Raw genomic sequence first — 25427 nt, 5'->3', positions numbered from 1 at the left:
CAATGGTAGTCCAGTAGCTTAGCCGAGAGCCTAAAATAAAAAAAAGCATTAGTATTGTAATTGGACGATTAAATAAAGAATGGTGAAATAATTTTTAGCATTTCGTCGCTGTTGTGCTATCTTATGACAAGCGTCATTTTGCACATTTCGAGAAAAACGATTTTTAAAGTTTGAGATTGAGTATCTTGAAACTTATAAATGGTATAAATAATTCAAAGAAGACAAATGATGCTTCTATCTATGCTGCATTAATCTCTCAAATATTACGAGAATCGGTTAACTACATTGCGAGTTTTCTTTAAAAATGTAAACAAAAGTCGGTTTCACACGTGTCATAGGTGTGTATTGATGACAAAATTTGTATGGCGTGTCATAATCGTACATGGAAAATTTTCCATAGAAAAAAATCATCAATTATTAACTTTTATTCATATCTTTGGCTTCATTTGGTCTATAAACAATCGGTGAGATGCATTTTGAAGGAAATGAGTCAGGCAATCTAGAAAAAATAGTTATTTTTGGTTACAGTGTTGCCAAATATGCTATATTTCCAATTTAAAACTTAAATTGCTTTTTTCTCACAGTTCGTGCATTTTTGTTTCGAAAATGATTATGCCATTGTGTTTATCAGATAGTTTTACATATAAAAACATCTCATACATAAAGATAATTTGAGCCAACCGCCAGACACAGTCATTTGAAGCAAAAAATTAGAAATTTCTCAGCACGTTTCTCGCTATATCTCAGTAACTAAGCAGAATGTCAAAATTCTGTAAACGCCACTTTGTAGAGATTTTTTAGACAAGTAATGTGGCATATCTAACTCAGTTTACCCCAAAATGGCGTTTGTCATAAGATAGCACAACAGCGACGATTTGTCCTTAGCAAGATGTAAAGGTATACTGATATTTGCTCGATCAGATTGCAATAACACAATTATATCAGAATTCGATTTTCGTAGTAAGCCGTGTTATAGATTTGGTTTCGTTAGTATTTAAAATAGCAGAGAATTATGACAAGGAACAACGTGAGATATAGTTTTGAAATATTTCTGGTATGTGGTTTTGACCGGGTGTTCAACTAACCTTTATTCGAAAGTTGGTATTTATTTTTTTGATACCGCTGTATTTTTAAAAACCTGCGCAAGGGCTAGAAATAAATAATAACCGAATCGTAACGCATTAGATTTCATCTGAGTGGCAGAACAAAAACGCTACATTCAGTTGGTTTGCTTTTCCCCTTGGTTGATAATTCGCCATAGCGGGCGAATGCGGCGTAGTTTATAACAGAGTTAGCACTTCAATCGAATGGTTAGCATTGTGATTTGTAGGCCGTGTGGTCATGAATGTGTTTTTGTAGACGTGACTAGATCGGTAAAAATATTGACTTTTTTTACCACCGCTCAAACATGTGGTAATAAGTTTTACAAACTTCTTTCCAAATTAGAATTAGTGCGGTTGCTTCTGATTTTCTCTCAAGAAATTTCAATTGATGAGTTAAAATATGTACCGTCTGTGTAGGTAAGAAATACTTCGGCAACTTTAATAGCGTTTTTCTCGAAACCACGTTTTGCCTTTCTCAATAGAAAGGTATTGCAATTGCTCTGAAAACCGACTTTTTAACGGAGGCCCGGAGGGCCGAGTGACATATACCATTCGATTCAGTTCGTCGAGTTCGGCAAATGTCTGTGTGTGTGTATGTATGTGTGTGTGTATGTATGTGTGTATGTGCGTCTGTGTGTGTACGCGAACACAATCTCACTCACTTTTCTCAGAGATGGATGAACCGATTTTTACAAACTTAGTCCCAAATGAAAAGTGCAACGTTTCCATAGGCTGCTATTGAATTTCTAATGGATCCGACTTCCGGTTCCGGAATTACAGGGTGATGAGTACGATCACGCAGAAAATGTCGATTTTAAGAAATTCTGCAATGAATGTATAATGGTGAAAATTTTTCCAAAATGTGACCACAACTGCTTCGATTTGTAGTACTAGGTCATTAACAGCCATTCAAAGTCTCTTTGGTCACATTGGCCACCATCATCGGTTCCGGAAGCCCCGGCGGAAGTATCCAAATTCAGACTAACAGTCACATCGGTTTCTCGGAGGTGGCTAGACCGAATCAACCAAACTTAGTCTCAAATGAAAGATGTTGCGTCCCCGTAAATGGCTATTAAATTTTATCCCCAACCGACTTCCGGTTCCGGAGTTACGGGTTGTGGCGTGCGATCACATAGCAAATTGTGATTCAAACCGATACCCCGATGGAAGCAAAAAAGGTAAAAATTTCGCTAAAATGTCTCTCAAATAACTTAACTTTGCAGTTCTAGGTCACCGACGGCTAAACAAACTTTCGTTGACTACATTGACCACCATAGACGGTTCCGGAAGTGCCCGGGAAAAGCGGCCATCTTTCATAACTAGCAAACTCATATCAGTTTCTCGGAAATGGTTGGGCCGATTTTCACAAACTTAGTCCCAAATGATAGCTATATTATCCCCACAGATGTCTGTAAAATTTCGCACGGACCGCTTGTATGGTTCCGGAATTTTTTTTTTCAAAGGGGGGATCCCATGAAATTTCAGAAATCGAATTCGTATTTTTGATGCCAAACATCTTTAAAATGCATGAAACGTCGAGATTTTATGTTATCTCGAAAAAATTTTTTTTATATAAATCGACTTTTTGGGACTTTGCCGATTTCGTACCTTTTTTCAGTTCAATATTACCGTGGCTGTTTTTTTCTTTTTCAAAATTTTAGAACTCGAATGATGATTTATTTTCCTGTATATAGTTGTCATGTGATGTACAATAATAAAATGTAATATATGCATTTAAAAGCTTTTAATGAATATAAACAACGCACACATTCTCGTGATTCATGATTGAGAAAGGCACAATTGCACCGCTAGGTGGATTAAAATAGGTTTTTCAAATTGGCTAACACGATAACTCAAAAACTAATCAACGAATTCATGATTTTTTTTAAATGCACAATATGTGTAGCCTGTTTATGAACCACAAAAAACTGAATAGTCTCCCTATTATAAATATGGTTTTATATGGGATCTTCCGGAACATGATGATGGGGTTTCCATTGGTTGAACCCATGTGGGAATTATGGGTTTTTTTGTTTGCTCGGGTAAATGATTAAAAACGATTTTATAATACTAATTTTTACTTACGTAGTAAACAACCAGTATTTAAACTGGTATTGTCACGAGTCACATTCCCACTGACAGAACGAAACCTGACAAATCGCTAACGGCAACCGTACACTGGGGTGCAAATGTACCCGACGCCAACTTCAACACCTGCTTCCACGAAGGCTGTAAGCAATCTGGCTATACCACCTTTTCCTACTCTTACTGGGAAATTTAAATTGAATTATGGTTAGGGTTCCAGGTTGGTAAATACCATATTCTTGTCTTCAAATGGCTCCAATGAAGGCGTGGGGTACATTTGTACCCCAGTGCTACGTTCTAGGGTTAATTTACTTCGTTTGACAGTTGTTATATTCATATACTTTTTTCTCGGTTGCAGCAATACTGTTCCTCTAATTTGTTAATTGGTGAAATAAAGGTCTTTAGTAAAGTTATTGACTATTCTCCATATTTTTTTTTTAGAATAAGCATGCTCAAATGATATCATTTATCTGTTCTCAATAATATTTGAGAACAATCAAGATATGTTGAAATGTTCTTTTTCGACGTTATCTGAAGCTGCTCCTGACAACACTGCTCCAACGGAATACAATTAGACTAATTGCAATAACTTTGATTTTCTCTCATAACTCTTCAATTAAATAAAAATTTTAATTGCGAAATTCGCCATTTTGTAGACAATTTGAATCATAAGAGCTATGAACAATGTGTAAATCGGAATACTATGTCCTGTCAGTAATATGAACAGTTTTGAATATTATGCCAAAACGAGGTTTTTCTAAAAACGTGTGGCATCTTGATCCCCTGCCTGCTAGGGCTAAAGAAACAAAGCATACTATGACGAAAGTTCTGCTAAACACCCATCCTGACAAAGTAATTAATAAGCCCACCTTTTTAGATGCACGACAAACTTTAACTACAATAGAAAGTCAAAATAAGTATGTACGGTAAATCAGTGCTATTTAACTGGTTTTTCCAACCTTCAATAACTTATACCATAATACGTTCACGAAAAAACATGAATCAATTAATAGTGCCAGGTACTTTATGAAAATTATATTTTTCTTTTTCTATACATTTCGAAATTATTTGAGAGAGCTAATGATAGGGATCAAGAATACCCAGTGCTACAGTGACCAAAGATATGAGGCAAACAAAATTTTTTTGTATGCGTTGTGAAACAAGTTTTTCTAGACATAAGCCCTTAGAAAGTGAACGTACTTGGAAATATTCATATATAATTAGCTCGATGATCTCATACATCCGTTCAAAAAATTTGTATGAAGATCTTCGAGATGGATTTAAACACATATTTTCTAAAACATTATACAACCAAATGTAATACAATAGATTTGTTTTTCAAACATCATAAACAACGGAATATTTCATTTTCTTTTTATATTGTGATAACTTTTTGTGTATAGATTATGAGATATGGCCAGTGAATTAAATATCCCCAAGGATAATGTGTCCTCACTTTCCCCCATAGATTTGTAAATAATGGACGTAGATTTATTTATAAATGCCAGAAACTGACCACCGGTCATTTTACAATGGTAACCACAAGTAACTAGGCAATGACATACCTCAAGGTCTAGTTCGCGTTCAACTTGACTTTGATCGTTCTCGCTCGCGCGTGATCGGGAAATGTGAGAAAATCGTGGCAGGGCTACTCCCGTGAATTATATTTCAGTTTTATAAAGATGTCCATATAGTATGTTTATTACAAATTTCATATATGGTCGGTGTTAAGTCAGACCGGACCAAGTCGCAAAACATCAGAAAATGAGTTAATGATAGCACTGGATAAAGAATTTCTTCATCTACATTCCACTTTTAACAGATTTAAAATATGAAACAATAAACAAGAACTATGGTAAAAATTATATTCCAATTATTGGCATCGACTAACGGTAGCAATTAACAGATAACACAATGAGACAACGGACGAATCCGAGAATAGTATGTATGCCCACTTAGTTTGAGATTAATGACCGGCTATTTCGAGAGAGTACCGAATAAAACGCAATATTTAAACAAATACAAAGACATTTAGGCTGCCGCTACGTGTTGGTTCTAACAAACCATAAATCAGTTCAAACAGTGTCCTGAGCTGCCATTGCCAGAATCATGAGCTATTTAAAATTTGACGAAAGATTATATTTGGAAAATGAGTCAGCTACAATTTGATTTTAGTATTTTTTTTTATTAAAACATTATTACAACACAAAGCTTCATTGATCGTAGGTATATTTGTTCGGAAGGTTGGGTAATATTTTGTCCAAAATTAATTCCTACAATAGTACAAAAGACTGGAGACACTAACCGAACATGTAAACTAGCACACCTTTCCGCTTGATAAGAGGCGCTAAAAACCTTCGAACCTCTGCATATATGGATTCGCGCTACTCAAGACAATGAAAGTGCTAACTAGTTACTTCCGGTTTTAATTAGCAGAACTGGCGTCGTCTGTCCAACTCTTGGATAAATGTCGTACAAGCTCGGCAATTTCGGGTGTTAGCTCGGGAAGTTCGGAGCCTCCCAACGACAGCTTTCGGTCTGCGTGGATGTAGGGATCCAGCTGTATGCCATCGGTTTCTTCTGCGTTGGATGTGAAATCGGAAGACGATCCATTGGAAAAGTCCCGGTCACCCAGTTCCGAACAACTTGGCAGACTTTTATTCGATTCAGACGAAAGCAGCTCGGTAGGTAAGCCTTGAGATGTATTAGAGCTAGTGGCCTCCCTGTCATAAGCTCTCAGTCCACTGGCTTCGCGTCCACCACCACTGTAGCTACATTCGGATCGACTCGAAGCCTTGAGTTGTTTTATGTCATCGACGAGATCTTGGTCCACGGTTGCGGAAGTGTATCCGTTAAGCAAAATTTGCGACGGTGACAGGCAGGATAGTGTGGTTCCATTTGAACCCGAAAGGGCGTGTATTCGCTGTTCTAGTTCGGCAATTTTTGCCGCTAACAGTCTGTAATAAAATAAGATGAAATTGGAGCAGGATATCGAGCGTTGAAAATGGAATGTGGGAACATACTTGTTGGTCTTCTTCTGGTGCGACAAGGCTAGACTTTTGTCGTTCACGTTATCCAGCAGGGCCAGACAAAGGGATTTCATCTCCGATATGGTGGCTGCTTTTAGCGGGAGTTCCTCTACAGTACCACGTTCCAGGAGGGCTTTCACTGTAGGCAGTAAACAAAGATAGAATTTATTACTGGACGATAATAAAAAAATAATATAAAAATAAAAAAAGTACTACTTCTGAAATGTTTAAATACTATATTCCATGGACACGAAACAAGCACCAGAAAAAGAAAGTGGTGGGAATGTCAGAGACACAACAAAAATTTTCAGAATTTCAATAGCAAAGAGATACAACTTGCGTCATAGAAATTTTGAAAACTCGGGCACTAACCCGACTAAAAAGTTTCGGAACGCAAAGTTGTTGATATTTTATTTTCTACTTCAATTATAATGAATAATATGTACCGTATGTATAGTGACGTTGCGATATTTTCGATATCATCACTGATAAAATAAATTCGTAAATATAACGAAATCGAGCATGCAATGCACGAATTCATTCGTCGTTTTCTGCAACGAAGTATTTTCGTGCATTGTAAATAGTAAATTTCGTTCATTTCATGAACAAGAATAGCCGCTTGCTGAACGAAAGCTTTCGTAAATTTTACACATTTAATGTACACTGCACGAATGATATCGTTGATAACGACATTATTTTCGTGAATTAAACGAAATGTTTTGTTTATTTGAATAAACGTTTCTGTATATTACGAACGATTTCAATGCTCACATGAATTTATTTCGTTCATCTTAGAAAACTTTGCGTATTTATTATCCTGGTGTTATATTCAGTCGATCTTTTGGGATCGATGTTTGACAACATCGAATTTTTTTTATTTAAAAAAATCGATGCGGCCAAATCAATTTTATTGTGGAATGAAAAAATGGCCGGTTGATGAACGAAAGTTTTCGTAAATTTTACTTACTTAGTTTACATTGCACGAATGTAATCGTTGATAACGACATTATTTTTCGTGAATGAAACGAAATATTTCGTTTATTTTAATAAACATTTATGTATTTTACGAACGATTTCGTTTGTCGTCGCACGAATTCTTTTCGATCATCTTAGAAAAGTTTTCGTATTTATTATCGTCTTATTTTTTCATTCGATCTTTTGGGATCGATGTTTGACAACACCGACTTTTTTTTAATAAGAAAATAGATCCGGCAAAATCGATTTTATTGTGGTATGTAGAAATGGCCGCTTGATGAACGAAAGTTTCCGTAAATTTTACTTATTTAGTGTACATTGCACGAATGTCGTCGTTGAAAACGACATTATTTTTCGTGAATGAAACGAAATGTTTTGTTTATTTTAATAAATGTTTGTGTATATTACGAACAATATCGTTGGTCGCACGAATTCATTTCGTTCATCTAAGAGAATTTTTCGTATTTAATACATATTATTTTGACATTGCTCCTGCAGAGAAAAACTCAAACTTATTCATGCAAAACTAACGAGCAGTTCGCGATGGTTCAACTGAATCCGTACTGGATTCTGGATCAAATGGAAGCGAAAGAGGTTCATGAAATCTTCCTGAATCCGGCGGACACGGATACGGCTACTAAATAGTCAGACCGAGACCGTCGTGATGAACAACAATTATCTGACGTATAGCGACAATGACCCCATATTCTACCTATATTGAAGCTCCTTTGACGTTGACGGTTTGACGAATGGTGCTCGTAAATATTATAAAGACTTTCGTATATACCAGTGAACAATTCGTTTGCCTAACGAAGCCATTTCGTAATAAGCCAACGAAAGTCGTTTCGTGGTTGCCACGAAAAACTCGTAATAAAAAATAAAAGTGTTTCAATAGAACTATGAACGATTCATTATATGTACGAAAAATCCGTATATTTTATTAAAATTTTCTGTGCGAAACTAATTCCTAGCGATTTACGAATATATTCTATCAGGCAGTACGGAATCGATTCTTCTGTTTCCGATACTCGATTTTTTGGTATCAATACCACAAGCGCGCGATACTTTACCGACATCGATACAATGTTCATGACATCGAAAACAATCGAAGCAACCAATAGGTTGAAGAATTTAATTCAAAGTTCTGAACGATTTTGGAATGATTTCCGAGTGAAATGCAATCACCGATTCAGACTCAACCGTTTCGGAATCGGTTGTTGCATTTGAATTGGTGAAAAGTTTGTAACATGCTCAAAATCTTCGCGCACTGGACCAAAGGGTCGTGGAAACAGACAATCCCGTCCTTCAGTAGATCCACGCATGCCAAGTTCAAATCGATAACTACACCATCGATCTCAACTTTGTGTGCCGGCATGTAAACGCGTTAGTTCTTCATGAAAGTTTTGTCGCCAGTAATGTAATTTGTTTGCTTTAGATAAAATTTTACAATCCTGAGTTTATCTAGGCAAACTTCCGAGATATCTGGCACAGCTGAATATTTCTGCGTCTTACGGATTATTAGAATACTTTGAGGACTATCTTTGATTCGAAAGAAGATCGGATGCGATCGAACCCAGTTCATTATGTTATGGATCTTTGGGGACGAATCTTGTTCGACATCCATTTTAGGTTCATTTGGGTCAATTGATTAGTACACTTAACATATAGTAGAGTGGTCTTCCTGAAATTTTAAATCGGACACACCTCAAAAGTATTGGTACCACGAAAAAAGTCCCCATGCAAAATTTGAGCGCAATATAAAAACAATGTCATAATGCGTCGAGATCTGGTGTAATGTTGAAAAAATGTTTTTGTGGGACAAGGAATATTTTTGAATTGAGATGGGACTTGAGTTTGGAAATGCAGCTTTAATTTTTTTGTAGTCAAATGTTTTAGAAATCAATGAAATGTCTAAATCTGGTGTCAATTCGATAAGAAACAAGTTGTTTGATTTTTATTTGAAAATCTCAGTTTAAAAATCAAATGTAGCAGACTTTTGCCAAAATATTTTTTTTATGAAAAGACACAAGATCCGTTGTTTCATGCAGTTCTACGTTATTTGGCATAGAAAATAAATCAAAAGCAACCTTTCAAACCCCAGTATCAACTCAAATCCAGGATTTTCCAAGTTTTATAAAGGCTATCTTAAAACGGAATTCAGGGTGGCAGTAGATCTCGACGTATCATTACCTCATAAGCCATTTGGCATAACAAATTCGAATTAAATTTTTGAAAATTCTAAAGATGTGTTTTTTCACGGGTGAAAGTTTTTGCACTTTGGCCGTTTTGCGTAATCCCTTAATTGCGTTCGATTGAGCTTTTTTTTCTTGAGGTGCGTCCTGTTATTAAATTCGATGTTCACCCTTTTTCATACATGCCATTGGCACTCTACTATACAGCTATCTGAATAGATGCTCTCTCCGTCGCCTTCAAACCTAACGATTTCCTAAATATACAGTAAAAGATTTGTGGGTGGAATTTACATGACATGAACGACAGTCGAACATGAATTATGTAGGGAGTAGATGGGCCATTTTCATGTACACAAATTATTATTTGAATGACGAACTGAACAAGAATGCCAAAGTAAACACCAAGGGGGCGCAAAACTGAGACTCCGCCAGGGGCGCCAGAAGACCACGCCACGGTTTTGACTATATCATACGGTTTTTGGAAACTGGCTATTAGACAGATTTAAATTTATAAGGAGAAATTTATTTCAAGTTGACTCTTAGCTCCACCAAATTCTGATGTCTCGTTTTAGGATCTATAGTAATTGTGTACAACTTGGTAGCGATCGTTAACGTCTACGGTCTCTTCAAAATGTTTGTGGCAATGAGTATAGAAAACCAGATTGCGACTAAAAAAATTAGAAAAGCGCCACTTCAACGAGTTAATGAGGAAAGAATATTCTTAGAAATATATTAGTCAATGACGAATTTCGCGCTAAATCGTATTCAGAGTTGGCAGCACCCTCTCAGATTTTAATGAAACTTTCTGTACATCAAGACTTTGTCACAAAAGCCACTTTGCATACTTCAGGAATCAGAATATATTGGCTGAAATGGCAAACTTTTTTTACTATTTTTTTTCAAATGACTATAGACTAAAAATAACAAATCCTACAAAAAAATGTTGTAGGAGTGATTTTCACCAAATTTTTGAATAAAAATATTTCAAAAATTCTTCACTGACTCCAGAGCCACGAGTCCCAAAATGCTGAGGAGAATCTAGAGTCCAGAATCCAGAGTTCAGTGTCGAGAATGCAAAGTCCAGAGTGCATAGCGCAGCGATCAGAACCCAGAGTTCCGAAGCTCAGAGTTTAGAATACAGAGTTCAGAGTCCAGAGCGCAGAGTTCAGAGCCCAAAGTTCAGAGTTCAGATGCCAGTGCCCGGAGTCCAAAACCTAGAGTCCAGAGACCAGAAACCAGAGTCTAGAGTTATTATCCCAAAATTCTGAGCCCAGAGTCCTCAGCACATAATTCAGAGCCCAAAGTCCAGAGTCCCTAACCCAAAATAGTGAGACCATAGTTTAGAGTCCAGATTCCAGAGCTCAGAGTCCAGAATCCAGAGTTCAGATTCGATAATCCAGAATTTAGACTCCATAGCCCAGCGACCGGAACCCAGAGTCCCGAGAAGAGAACCCAGAGTCCGGAGTCCAGCATCCAGAGTCCCGAGTGCAGAGTGCATAGTCCAGAGTTTAGAGTCCAGAACCCACAGTTTAGAGTCCAAAGTCCAGAATCAAGACCCAGAACACATAGCTCAGAGACCACAATCTTCAGTCCAGAGTGACTGTTGACCACAGAATCTCGAGGCGAGAGCTCAGAATCCAGAGTTAAGAATGCAGAGTTCAGAGTGCAGAGAACAGAGTCGGGAATCCTGGGTCCAGACTCAAGAGCCCAGAGTCCTCAACCCAAATTACTATAGCCCGACTCCAGAGCTCCGAGACCAGAATCCAGAGTCCGAAGAACTTAATCCAAAATACTGTAGCAAGAGTTCAGATTCTAGAGCACAGAGCCCAGAACCCAGAGGCCCAGCGTGAAGAGAGCAGCATCCAGAGTTCAAAGTCCAGAATCTAGAGCTCAGAGTCCAGAGACGAAAATTCAGAGTCCAGCGACCAGAGTCCTCAACCCAAAATACTGAGCCCAGTGTCCTGAGTTCAGAGCCCAGAGTCAAGAGCACAGAGCCCAGAGACCAGAATCCACAGTCCAGAGTCTCGCGGAGAGAGCCCACAGTCCATAATCCAGAGACCCGAGTGCAGAGCCTCAGATTCCAGAGTGAAGGATAACGACCCCAGATACCAGATACCATAGTTCAGAGTCCAGAGTACATAGTACAGAAATTCAAGGTTAACGACAAGAGTCCATTATTTAGCGATGAGAGTGAAGAGTACAGAATCTAAAGTTCAGTGTTAATAGTGAAGGATACTTTTTACATGTATCAAGCAACAAGGAGTTGGGAAATTGTATTCTGAGGTGATTATTACTTTCATTGGTTTAGTTTTCGATAAAAATACACTGAAAAAAAATCTGTTTGGACAAGAAAAAGTTTGTTTTTTTTTCAAATAACTTTTTTCCTTGACGGTAGGTAGGGAACATAATTATCTATCTTGAAACAAAATTTCATCCAAATCAAAGATGGTGTTTTTTGTAAATCGTGTTTAAATTTTTAAAATCGATTTTTTTCAGTGCAGGAGTTAATGAAGAATTTTTTCAATATTTTCATTCAAAAATTTCACTAATTTTGTGGAAATCATTCCCACAACATTTTTTGTAGGATTTGTCATTTTTAGACTATAGCAATTTGAAAAAAAAAGTTGGCAAAAAAAGTTTGACCCTCTTCAAAAGACAATCTTTTTTGGAGTAACAAAGTTTTGAAAGTGGCTTTTTGTGGAAAGTTCTCACGTACAGAAAGTTTTATTCAAATGTGATAAGGTGCTGCCAACCTTATCGAGTTGGAGCGCAATTTATCCAAATGGAATTTTGCTCAAATTCGATGGAAATAGTTATCCTACATTTTAAACTCTATATTGAAGTCGCGCCAATGTAAGCTTGACAGGGGAAGGTTCGTACACGAAATCATCGCTACTACATTTTGCACATTTCTTAGTAATTGTCTTAAAACTTAACAGTAGAGTTGGGCTACATATATAAATGACGCAGCTTTTTTGAGTGATTTTTAAAACCTCCCTCCCCCATCGTAGCATTTCGTCACAAACCCTGGTAATTACGTAGCTTGACAGTAACCCTCCTTCCTCCTTGACCACGAAAAATTTAAAAAAAAATTAAAAACGATGTTAGTTAGATGAAACGGGTAAGATTGTCGTGCCATCGGGTTAACTCCTATTCCCCTTTAAAAAGGTACGTAGCATGACATGACTTCGTACCCCCGTGTCGTCACACATCATCACAAAATACAAAACTCCTCCCTCCCCCCATATAATGCTACGTCATTTATGGATGGACCCTTAGGTGGAGTAAATATATATCAACCAGTCTAATCGCTATCCATGATCTGAGAATCACAAATAGCGGAGACTACATATTAAGAAGACTGTAAGATCTCTTTCCTTCCACCATACAAACGAGAAGCGACAGAGGTTACAGCGCCTCTATTGGAGGAAGGTATGAAGCTTAATGTAAAAGTGTGTATGTGCGGGTGTGTATAACTATGGGAAGTACCACCTTTACCCGCAATTGGCGTTGCTGTTACTGTCTCCAGATTCTGGACAGAGTTGCCAGTCTTCTTGATATGCAGTCTTCGCAAATAGTCAATATAAGTAATAATTCGAGTACAATAAAACTGTTGTTCTTTTCTACCGATTTCATTGAATAAGATTTCTGGAAGAAATTAAATACTGCAGTGCCAACAAACTGAACCAACTACATACCGGAAATATTTGTTATAATTCACACCTAGAAGAATGTGAATTTTTTACAGTTTTTCAATTCTGTGATTCTACCGAATCTTTACCGACTTTTTGTTTCCAGATTGCAAAATTGTAAACAATTTCCGGCATTTGGAATCTAGAATTTGCTAGCTGGATTATATAAAACGACCTTGAGTTTAACAGTTCGGCTCAACCCGTCCTCAAGAGGTAGAATTTTGAACACTTCGGGGGTTTGTTGTTAGTATAATTAGTGAGTAGTTACTAAATTAGCAATCACCTTGGCTGTGAGACATTATCGTTTCGTTGTTATTGCTGCCTAGTTTGATGATTCCCTTTCTACGCTTCGTGTCTAGCATGTTCTTTTGGGAAACAAATACAAATATGTTAATTTGTTAGTCACAGTCTGTCCCTGCTCATTCGGAATCTAACCTTGTACTTGGCAGCAGATTGCTTAGCTAGCTCCAGCTCATTTTCCAGATTGGCAATCTTCTCCTGCTGATACTTGTTCTCCAAGATCAGTCCATCAACGTCCAGAATGGTTGCCTGTGATTTATCACCTTTCAACACAACGCCCAGTTCGTGGTTCAGTCGGTGGGCTTTGCACTTGTAAGCATCCCGTTCCGTGACAAGGTCCTCCTTTTCGTCCAGCAACGAACGAAAATCGTACTGTAGTTGAGCGTTCTTTTTCTTCAGTTTTTCCATCTGACTGATTAGTTTAGATTTTTCAGCCTGCCACACTACCTTACCATTCATTTTCAGCTTCAATTCCTCCGTAGATCTAAGTATGTTACAGCTAACCTGCAGGTCAGAATTCTGTGTTCTGAGAGCCTTAATGTCACCCTCCAGTTCGAAAACGCGTTGCCTCAATGCTTCTACCTCGGTACTCAGGGACATATTCTTTTCCCGAGTTTGGTTAACGATCAGGCTAACGGCGGAACTGTGACCGAATGCTACTGCCCGCAGTTCGGGACTGTTTAAACTATTCTTCATTGCAGCGTACCGCATTTGAAGAGTCTCGGCCATTAGCTTGAACTGGTCCCGTTCGGAGCGGTACTTCTCCAGCTCGCTCCTCATAATCTGTAAGGCTTCGACCTTGCTTTGTAGCTTGCGATGAATGGCTGAATTCTGGAAGGTGTCAATTTTTTCAATTATCACAGTGTGAACATTAAATGTATTCCCGCAAATACCTCCAGATCGTACTTTTCCATATGTTCTTTGAAGTTAAACTCGCCCGTTCCTAGTGCCATCGTTGAGTGCTGGAGAATCTGTTTTTCAGAACGTTTCTCACTATCTGCAAAGTACTTCACCTCGTGTGATATCATTAGAACCGCTCGGTTTATTCAAACAAGGTGCTTCCTACTATGATACATATTTACACAAAATGTTTTGGACTCGAAATGCAGAATCAAAACATCGTTCAATATCTGCTTAGGTTTGCTGGTTAGAAAAGAAAATCGATTATTTTTTCCCTCGATGCTATTTCAGCAAAGGCACCGCTGATTGAATGGGGTTTGAATCGTACAACAGGGATAGCTATATGCTCCCTATGTTTTATGCTGCTGCTAGCGTGCATCACCATATAGCCATTTGTTGTGACATTTCGTAAACATGGCACAGCAGGCGGACATGTTTGACGTGGTGGTGTGAGTGAGAAGTTGGTTAGTTTATGTTTTCTTGCATTCATTCACATCATTGATCGATGTAAGCATAGATAACGCTCGGGATAAATTCGAAACATATACAACATTAATTCTTTGTACATTGAACGCACTCACTTTTTCGTTCCTTGTTCAATTTTTCGAACATGTATGCGGAAAATGTGAGAAAGCAAACGAAGATTACTGGTGCGATGAAGCTTCAGCTATTCGCTAACAGAGCGATTCTTTAGAGATTTCAATGCGCATGTGCCGATGTGTATTGTGGAAACGAACCTGTTAGAAGAGGCAGAAGCTTCTCGCCTGCAGCATTTCCATGGATACTGCTACAAAACATTTTATGTGATCATGCGATGCAACATGCAACAATTATTTGCCTTTGCATGATGATTGGAATATGCGGCTAGTTTGATGGAAAATTGCATATTTTTTTAAATGAAATTAAACAAGGTGAATTGTGTAATTATATCCTAGTAGCCAGCATTTTTCTACAATAGCGCATAGTTTTTGTTCTTCCCAAATAAACAGTTTTACTATGATAAAAGTAAAATAGAAAGGAGCCTATTTTGGCCTATTAGTTAGGATGCCGCATTATTTCATTAATGCGATTATATATGTTGAGTTCGGTAAAAAGATTGAGTTTTTTGTAAATCTTAAAGGATATGTTCTTTAGAAAGTTATTCCAAATTTGTATGGAGATTCAATCAGTAAAAGCAAAGTTATAGCGTTTTCAATTATGCTCCCTTACGGGGGCGAGACTTATTCTTGAAACTTTGAACACGATTTTCACTTTTTTTTCAAAAAACGTCGTCACGGTGACTAAGATTGCCGAAAAAGTTTTCAACTGATTTCAAATTTTCAAATTTTAAACTTTCAAATTGGAGTATGAAAAAACTTATTTTTTTCTTACATTACAAAGAGGCACCACTGTAGAACACGAAAAATTAGATATATTTAAATTGAAATCCTGCTAATTGAAATTTATAGTAATAATCGTGATCTATAAAAATATTATTTTCATGTAATTTCATCACAAAATGGCGGCATGGCAGCATTTTCCCGCCAGCGAGTTTTTTTGAAGAGGCCCGCGACTGAAAATCTATCTCCCGTAGTTTTATACATTGAGTTAGCCAATAAAGTGTTTCCGTTTCCTTAGAACGATTGCAAGCGAGGTACGCACGATTTTTTTTTCGTTATTTTGCTTTTTCACGAAATGACATACTTTCCAATAGAAAAATGCTGAAATGTCATAAAAATCGACACAAAATTACTCAATAAAAAGTTTTGGAATAAAAAAATAAAATCTCATGTACGTCGCTGGAGAAGCTACTTTTAAATATACTGTGAAAGTTTCAGAACGAAAAGTGGTTTCGAGAAACACGTGGATCATGTTTTCGACACACACAAGGGATACATACGAGGCGTTGCGGCAGAAATAAAAACATGAACATTTATATACCATTGTCGCCTTCTAGTTGTCGATATATCATTTTTAAGACACTATAGCACATTTGAGGCTATTTAATTTTTTTTCGATTTTTTAGAAATTCTACGATGTTTTAACCCCTTAATTGAACCATGATTGGTCTAAGTCGAACCTTTGATAGGGAAAACATGCAATATTTATCAGTCCTTTAGTTAGTTTGAAGTAGGTTAATATGTTTCGAATCCATAGCTCAACTCCATTTCAAGGACCATGCATAAAACACGTTATGCGAAAATAGCCCAAAATTTACTCCTTCCTCTACCCATGTCACTAATTGTCATCCCTCCCCTTCCCGTAATGTTTTCAACTACTAATTTTTCCGTTATGTGTAATTGAAACAATCGTCTAAAGGTAGCCAGGGCAAAAAGTGGTAAAAAATCGGTTTTACTGTGATTTACCGATGAAAACACTCGTGTATTATTAAGGGTGGTGGGGGATTTAGGGTTTCAGCGTGAAAAAAAAACACTTTTTTGCGAATTGTTTTTAGAACTTTGCGTGAAGCGAATTGATAAAAACTTTTGTACATTATAGTGTATCATTTCAATAACATGCTGTAATTTTTCCATACAAAAATATCGACAATTCGCCCACCTCGCTTGAATTTTTTTGAAATTGGTGCTATGGGAAAAAAAATAAATATTATAACTTTTGAAGTGGCACTCAGAAAACTACATTTCATACCTCATTTTGAAGAAAATAACCTTAGTATTTGAATGAAGATGTTCCTCTAAAAATACGGGAAAGTGGGGTATTGGGTAAGTTTGTCCCCAAAATCCAATCATGCATATTTTGCTGTTTTTCTAAAGTGAAAGAATCTCAGAAATCGAACGAAACCTTTTTGACCTTTGTCCGAATACGAGAGGTTGGAGTTATAAGGCCTTTTGTTATTCATATTAAATTTTATCATTTTCTCGTGAATATACTAAGATAGTCTGGGGGTTGGTTCGGTTGTGGGTTATTCATTCCCTTCGCACACACACCTCTGCACGATAAAATTAATTTGCCAAAAGACAATCCACCTTTATATTATATATTTTTGTTTCAAGCAGGGGAAGATCCAGAATAAAACTTCCCAACGGGTCTGAAATATCGATTTCGAAATGAACACATTACGTAATACGCAATCACCGCATTCAATAGAAACCAGTAAAAATTTTGTTTGAACTGACTTTGACTTTGAAACTACTTTAAAATTGAAACTTATTTAAAATTTCTTAACAAATTGAAATTTGTTGGCGGGGTCCAGACCGCCCAGACCCTCCTCTTGGATCCGCCGCTGATTTCAAGCACACACTTAACATTTTGACAATAAAAAATATTGGTCTACCGTTTGGTACAGTTTCAGCGATGTAGGATTTCCTCTGATCTAAAAAAAATTAATGCGATAAGTTAAATTCGTTAGTCCAGTGATATAAAAGGTATCAATTTCATAAATCATTTAGGATCTGTAAAAGAATCTAAATACATAAATACATAAATAAACAGTTTATCCCCCTTGTCTGATAATATTACAACAGATTAAATGTAGCATGATATGTCTCCGCATCTACAAAGTGCCTGCCTGATCAAAAGAATTATAGCAAATTTTGACATTATCTTTTTTGAACACTCTCTGCAACGGTAAACTTGGATTTCTCGCTGATATAGTTCCTACCCATGGAGATAACTTTGACGTAGGTTTCGTCCTCCGTCACGGTGGAACACGATTTAATTAGCAAAAGTTTCGTGAGATGGGTTTTCTGAATACTATTTTTCTACGCATTCCAATTTATCGTCTTCTACACCTTGTAAGCGCGTATTCTAGAAGACCTAGCATTTTATAGCTCCATCAGGGATTGTCTAGTCGTGTTTGAATTCATTTTTGTAATTCGATAGAATTGTAACTTGTAAATTAATAAGAAACATTTACTTCAAAATCAATAAATCGTCGATGTACTATAGCCTTTATTGTAACAGATTCAATATTTTGAGGGTTTTTTGTGCTTATCGTTTGAGTTTCGGAAATGTTTTCACTTCAGATTTTTCAAAGTGATATTCAGGTTACAGTGACTATTTCAAGTCATCAGAATAAATATATTTATGCAAGAATTTTTAAGCCCCTGCCGAAGCAAAATCCTGACTACGGGTCTGTGCACTGAATGCACCGGTGTAGTTATTTGCTGTAATTTGGTACGTTGCACATTAGGCCTGGTTACTTTACATTGACAAAAAATTGTTGCGGAACATTCGCAATTTTCCAGGATCCCTACATGTATTGGTTGTGCATGTGTGGACTGGACAAGACTAGCTACACAATTGTTCCCGCAGTTTAATTTAATTAATTGCTTCAATAATTTTTACTGTTAAAATGCCTCACTGTATTAATACTAATAAAAAGTAGCTCTAGTTGACTAATCCACCTCCACAAAATTCAAATTTTATCTCTTTAATATCGAACTGTATACTGTATATGTAGCTTTAAGGGGAGGTTCTTTTTCTTTTGGACGAAAAAAGCGTAAGGCCTTGCGGTTTTGATGATTAAATACGTTTATTATTCCAGAATAAAATTAAGTTTTTTGTCATCCTTCTTTACTTCAACCGCGTTCAAAAATTATAAAGAAATAGTCGTAATACCGGTTTTAGGTAGGGTAAAGTGCCTACAATCAATCGATTGCGCATAAAACAACAACTTTGCTTCTCTCTCATTTATCAGCCGATTTTGTCAGCCCCCGATTTTATCTACCTCCGATTTCATCAGCTTTTAGAACCGATTTTATCGGCTTCATATGAAAATTGATAGTTAGTAGTTTGATGGGCTCTAGCAGACGAACCAAGTTGAATTCGAGTAAATCCTTTCTTGGGCATATATTTCTTATCTTAGAGATACGAAAAATGCAAAAATAAAAATATTATTTTTTTTAAATTTATGCGCTATCAGACCCCTTAAGGGGAACTTAAAGCAAATAATCAGAAAGGGTTGCGAGGCTATATCTTAGAACCAATGGAGAATATTTTAAGAGCTACACAATTGTTCCCGCAGTTTAATTTAATTAATTGCTTCAATAATTTTTACTGTTAAAATGCCTCACTGTATTAATACTAATAAAAAGTAGCTCTAGTTGACTAATCCACCACTCCACAAAATTCAAATTTTATCTCTTTAATATCGAACTGTATACTGTATATGTAGCTTTAAGGGGAGGTTCTTTTTCTTTTGGACGAAAAAAGCGTAAGGCCTTGCGGTTTTGATGATTAAATACGTTTATTATTCCAGAATAAAATTAAGTTTTTTGTCATCCTTCTTTACTTCAACCGCGTTCAAAAATTATAAAGAAATAGTCGTAATACCGGTTTTAGGTAGGGTAAAGTGCCTACAATCAATCGATTGCGCATAAAACAACAACTTTGCTTCTCTCTCATTTATCAGCCGATTTTGTCAGCCCCCGATTTTATCTACCTCCGATTTCATCAGCTTTTAGAACCGATTTTATCGGCTTCATATGAAAATTGATAGTTAGTAGTTTGATGGGCTCTAGCAGACGAACCAAGTTGAATTCGAGTAAATCCTTTCTTGGGCATATATTTCTTATCTTAGAGATACGAAAAATGCAAAAATAAAAATATTATTTTTTTTAATTTATGCGCTATCAGACCCCTTAAGGGGAACTTAAAGCAAATAATCAGAAAGGGTTGCGAGGCTATATCTTAGAACCAATGGAGAATATTTTAAGAGCTTCGATTTATTTAAAAGTCAGAAAAATATATGTCCCGATATTATCAATGTTTCTGTTTTATCAGCCTAAAATTCGCCAAGGGGCTGTTAAAAGCGGGTCTTTACGATACAACAAATGGCCTGATAACAGTGCTTGAGTTTGAGCGCAACGAAAATTGGAATCGAGTGCCCCCATTATTGCCTTTTGAGCCAATATATTGAACAAAGATGGTGATAATGGTAACCGGGCGACAATATGCTCCTTACCCTATAAGTCGCGCAGAATTCAGAAAACTGAATTAAAAATTATGATTTTTTAATTCAGTTTACTACAAGAAACTGCAGGCTCGTAATTTTTGGACCAATAATAATGAATAATAAACATATTTAACTATCAAAACCGGCAGTTCTTACGGTTCTCAATTATTCCACAAAAATATCAAACTTTGCCTTATTTTCGTCGAGAATAAAAAGATCCTCCCCTTAAGATAGCTGTAAAATTGTTCACCTAGGTTAGAAATATTTCAATATTTCAAACTATTCTCCTAGCGCGGAATGCAAAATTGATCGCTGACTTTACTGATAATATAGCAGAACATTTTTCAACTTCTGTTCTCCCCGAATATAGACTTATTATTTATTTACTGTTTGGCCGAATAATTGGGCAACAATTCAGTCAATATTGAATGTCAGTTTGAGCGGTTTTTGCGCTGGCTGCGTCGTTCAACCATATTTCTACAAAAAATGATGCTGATATGACAGTTATAGTTTACGGATTGTATTTCCGAATGATGCTCACATATTTGTTTTTATCAGAAATTGAGGCCATGTATGCTGACGACTTTTATTCCCAACAGCACGGCGCAACATGCTGCTCAGCTAGGAGGGGAAACACTGGGACATGAACAATGCGTTAACAATTTTCCTAGCATGTGAATTTCCACCAGAGAGATTTCAACTGACCGCTAAAATCGCGCCGTTTGGCATAATAGACTTGTTTATCTCTGTTCACAATAAAGAAAAGCTCTCGCCGCATGCATTCGAATATCTGTGTAATAATTAAAATATATTTTCTTACACAAACATTGCATTTCACTTCGAATTTTTAATAAAATATTTTGACGAAAGACAGTATCTAACAAGAAAATAAAGAAATAAAATTAAGTGCGAAAATTGTCGATGATGCTAAATTGACAATAACCTTGAAATCAATGGAATGTGGCGCTAAACTCATTGTTATCGGCGATACTCATAAATTCAGCGTTAAGGTTGCACAGAGAAAGCGCAAAATTCGCAAACGAAAAAATTAAAGGGTTGTGTACAGGACACGACCACGGTGACATTAAAAATATAGCTTTTTTATCTATCACACATATCGACACACGTTCTTGTTCACTCGCCTGTTTTCATATGTTACAATACCCATTAAAACATAATTTATTGAAGGTCTTTTAACGGTAATCTATTAATTAATCAAGTATCTCACTAGGTGATTGGCATTATTTGGCTGATCCATCTAGTAAAAATAGGCTGGTCTGTCCACAAAATATATTCAAAAGAAAAGTTCCATATTGAGAGCTGTGATGAGGAAACCCACGCCCGCCAACGGAAATATACAGATTCTCCATAAAATATGAAATTTCATTTTCCATTTAAATTTTCAATAATGTACTAATGAACTTAAGTAAACAATCTTAAGTGTAAGTATTTCTTGATCGATTAGTGGTGGAAAAATGAAATTATTTGATAAATTACATTGTTATGCAACGTTCGCACTACCAGTTAAAACGGGTTTTTATGCTATCTTGGTGACATTTTTCTTGTTGCTAATTATTAAAACGTGTTATAACTCTGTAGTGTAAACATTGTATTATTAAACCAATTCTGCAGCGTTTTATGTTATATAGGTGTTTTATGTGGTAATAGGACTGACATAATTATATCTTCAGTACAGCGGTTTGTTTCATAATTTAAAACAGATTTATTTTAAAATTTAAATTAGTATACCCAACCGTATTTGTTGTATACCTTAAAACGCAATTAGAACTGTGTTTTAAATACATAGGGTAGGACAGATATTCTGACTGGTTAAACTGGGAAAACAATTTTAAGTCCAGTAACGCTTAAGACATGGCTTGAATTTGAATCGAAAAAGAACACCCGCTTCAACTGCTGCTGGGACGGTAAGTTCTGTTTTAAAATTTTCCGTTGTGTGCAGTACGAAACAAAAGTGTTCGAAATTAGAAAACAAAAAGTTCTGCTGGGAATGTGATTGTTTCCGATGCAATTACACTCAGATTTTTCACGCAGGGGATACAGGCCGTGTAAATGAAAACCGCGTAAATTAAAAAAAAACGCGTTAATGAAAACCGCGTAAATTTCAAAATCCGCGTAAAAACCTGAGTGTACTCTCCTATGTAAAATACTACGCTGCTGAACAGTGCAATAACTACAGAAGCACGTTGTCAGATGCCTTACTGATAAAAAACATATAACCGAAATATGAAAACCAATTGGCTCTTTACCCTACGCAGCTACAAAGCGCCGTAAACATGGATTAACAAGTTACAACGCACACGCATGCATAAAAATAAATATATTTTTTTCAAACGCAACACTCTTATGTGGTTTTCGTTTGAGGCGAAACTGAGTCAGTTCCTAACCCCAACTGCTGTCAAAATGTATGAACTGACAGCGGTTGGGGTTAGAACCTGACTCAGTTTCAGGTTCAAGCGAAATCGCCATTAAGCAGCACACACCGTATTGAATTAAATCCAAACCACCCCACCCACCCACTTTGCAAATCATTCTGTGACACCGTGCTGGTACCCGAAAAATCCGCACACGGCCACCGCTTCCGAAAATGCATAGCGTCTACCGCTTATTGTAATGCCCAGACGCTGAAGCCATGTTCGACATAAGAACAAAAACTGATTCAAACGGGTACGCGTCACCGCTATTTATAAACTAACCGTATATGGTTTAGTCACTTAGGTGCGAGTGTGTGCAAATGCCAACGTTACCGAAAATCGATAGCGCTTATTGCATCGCCCGGAGACGACGTTGCTCGTGTGGGATAAGAGCAACAACTGATTTAAACGGACATGCGTTGCTTCTATTTATGACTTTTCGTGTTTCATTGAGCAACTAAGCTGCCCTCTTTTGACGGCTGTGTCTGAGAAATCTGCCTCACGAATGGTATTTTTCCCGTTTTTTGTGAACTTTTTAATCTTACCAATTTCCAAAAGTCTACTTTTATTGGGGAGATATTAAATTATTACCAATATTTAAGTTAGGTGTTTCTGAATCGGTTGGTGTATGAATTATTAAAATCCATCTAGTAATATCGGAGTTATAAGCGTGCAAACCTTACATAGTTTCGTTACATGGGAGATAGTTTAGATTTTAGAATGACACCTAGCCCCAGATAGTGGAGTAAGACATTTTTAATGTCAAAAGCAGTTTTTTTCCACACCGTATGTCAGATCTTCATAAAAATCAATCAGCGTATGTAGAATGTTGTTACAGTACTGCTGATTGATTTTTATGAAGATCTGACATACGGTGTGGAAAAAAACTGCTTTTTGACATTAAAAATGTCTTACTCCACTATCTGGGGCTAGGTGTCATTCTAAAATCTAAACTATCTCCCATGTAACGAAACTATGTAAGGTTTGCACGCTTATAACTCCGATATTACTAGATGGATTTTAATAATTCATACACCAACCGATTCAGAAACACCTAACTTAAATATTGGTAATAATTTAATATCTCCCCAATAAAAGTAGACTTTTGGAAATTGGTAAGATTAAAAAGTTCACAAAAAACGGGAAAAATACCATTCGTGAGGCAGATTTCTCAGACACAGCCGTCAAAAGAGGGCAGCTTAGTTGCTCAATGAAACACGAAAAGTCATAAATAGAAGCAACGCATGTCCGTTTAAATCAGTTGTTGCTCTTATCCCACACGAGCAACGTCGTCTCCGGGCGATGCAATAAGCGCTATCGATTTTCGGTAACGTTGGCATTTGCACACACTCGCACCTAAGTGACTAAACCATATACGGTTAGTTTATAAATAGCGGTGACGCGTACCCGTTTGAATCAGTTTTTGTTCTTATGTCGAACGGGTAAGATCATGGCTTCAGCGTCTGGGCATTACAATAAGCGGTAGACGCTATGCATTTTCGGAAGCGGTGGCCGTGTGCGGATTTTTCGGGTACCAGCACGGTGTCACAGAATGATTTGCAAAGTGGGTGGGTGGGGTGGTTTGGATTTAATTCAATACGGTGTGTGCTGCTTAATGGCGATTTCGCTTGAACCTGAAACTGAGTCAGGTTCTAACCCCAACCGCTGTCAGTTCATACATTTTGACAGCAGTTGGGGTTAGGAACTGACTCAGTTTCGCCTCAAACGAAAACCACATAAGAGTGTTGCGTTTGAAAAAAATATATTTATTTTTATGCATGCGTGTGCGTTGTAACTTGTTAATCCATGTTTACGGCGCTTTGTAGCTGCGTAGGGTAAAGAGCCAATTGGTTTTCATATTTCGGTTATATGTTTTTTATCAGTAAGGCATCTGACAACGTGCTTCTGTAGTTATTGCACTGTTCAGCAGCGTAGTATTTTACATAGGAGAGTACACTCAGGTTTTTACGCGGATTTTGAAATTTACGCGGTTTTCATTAACGCGTTTTTTTTTTAATTTACGCGGTTTTCATTTACACGGCCTGTATCCCCTGCGTGAAAAATCTGAGTGTAATTGCATCGGAAACAATCACATTCCCAGCAGAACTTTTTGTTTTCTAATTTCGAACACTTTTGTTTCGTACTGCACACAACGGAAAATTTTAAAACAGAACTTACCGTCCCAGCAGCAGTTGAAGCGGGTGTTCTTTTTCGATTCAAATTCAAGCCATGTCTTAAGCGTTACTGGACTTAAAATTGTTTTCCCAGTTTAACCAGTCAGAATATCTGTCCTACCCTATGTATTTAAAACACAGTTCTAATTGCGTTTTAAGGTATACAACAAATACGGTTGGGTATACTAATTTAAATTTTAAAATAAATCTGTTTTAAATTATGAAACAAACCGCTGTACTGAAGATATAATTATGTCAGTCCTATTACCACATAAAACACCTATATAACATAAAACGCTGCAGAATTGGTTTAATAATACAATGTTTACACTACAGAGTTATAACACGTTTTAATAATTAGCAACAAGAAAAATGTCACCAAGATAGCATAAAAACCCGTTTTAACTGGTAGTGCGAACGTTGCATAACAATGTAATTTATCAAATAATTTCATTTTTCCACCACTAATCGATCAAGAAATACTTACACTTAAGATTGTTTACTTAAGTTCATTAGTACATTATTGAAAATTTAAATGGAAAATGAAATTTCATATTTTATGGAGAATCTGTATATTTCCGTTGGCGGGCGTGGGTTTCCTCATCACAGCTCTCAATATGGAACTTTTCTTTTGAATATATTTTGTGGA

At 36.7% G+C, this 25427-nt stretch overlaps 1 protein-coding gene across 1 annotated transcript; it reads right to left on the bottom strand.

Annotated features, from left to right (window-relative positions):
* Window positions 1–5347: 5347 nt before the first annotated feature.
* On the bottom strand, window positions 5348–14679 carry LOC131696153 (coiled-coil domain-containing protein 149-like). The gene is made up of 5 exons (XM_058984694.1): window positions 14270–14679; window positions 13512–14207; window positions 13360–13441; window positions 6212–6356; window positions 5348–6145 (listed from the first exon to the last, which is right to left on the bottom strand). Exons 1-5 carry the CDS (start codon window positions 14402–14404, stop codon window positions 5614–5616), a joined length of 1590 nt encoding a protein of 529 aa, XP_058840677.1. The 5' UTR covers window positions 14405–14679; the 3' UTR covers window positions 5348–5613.
* Between the last annotated feature and the right edge of the window lie 10748 nt (window positions 14680–25427).

This window comes from Topomyia yanbarensis, unplaced genomic scaffold, assembly GCF_030247195.1.
Source record: "Topomyia yanbarensis strain Yona2022 unplaced genomic scaffold, ASM3024719v1 HiC_scaffold_8, whole genome shotgun sequence".
Lineage (NCBI taxonomy): Eukaryota > Metazoa > Arthropoda > Insecta > Diptera > Culicidae > Topomyia > Topomyia yanbarensis.
Note: the sequence above shows the minus strand (reverse complement) of the source record. Positions and strands in the feature narration are given on the sequence as shown.

Bases quoted from the DNA above. Each gene is read 5' to 3' on its own strand.
- LOC131696153 (XM_058984694.1), bottom strand. From the start codon at position 14,404: ATGATATCACACGAGGTGAAGTACTTTGCAGATAGTGAGAAACGTTCT. The intron at 14,208-14,269 runs GTATTTGCGGGA...GACACCTTCCAG, and splicing joins TGGAAAAGTACGATCTGGAG to AATTCAGCCATTCATCGCAA. The intron at 6,357-13,359 runs GTGATTGCTAAT...TACTGCCTACAG, and splicing joins GATAATGTCTCACAGCCAAG to TGAAAGCCCTCCTGGAACGT.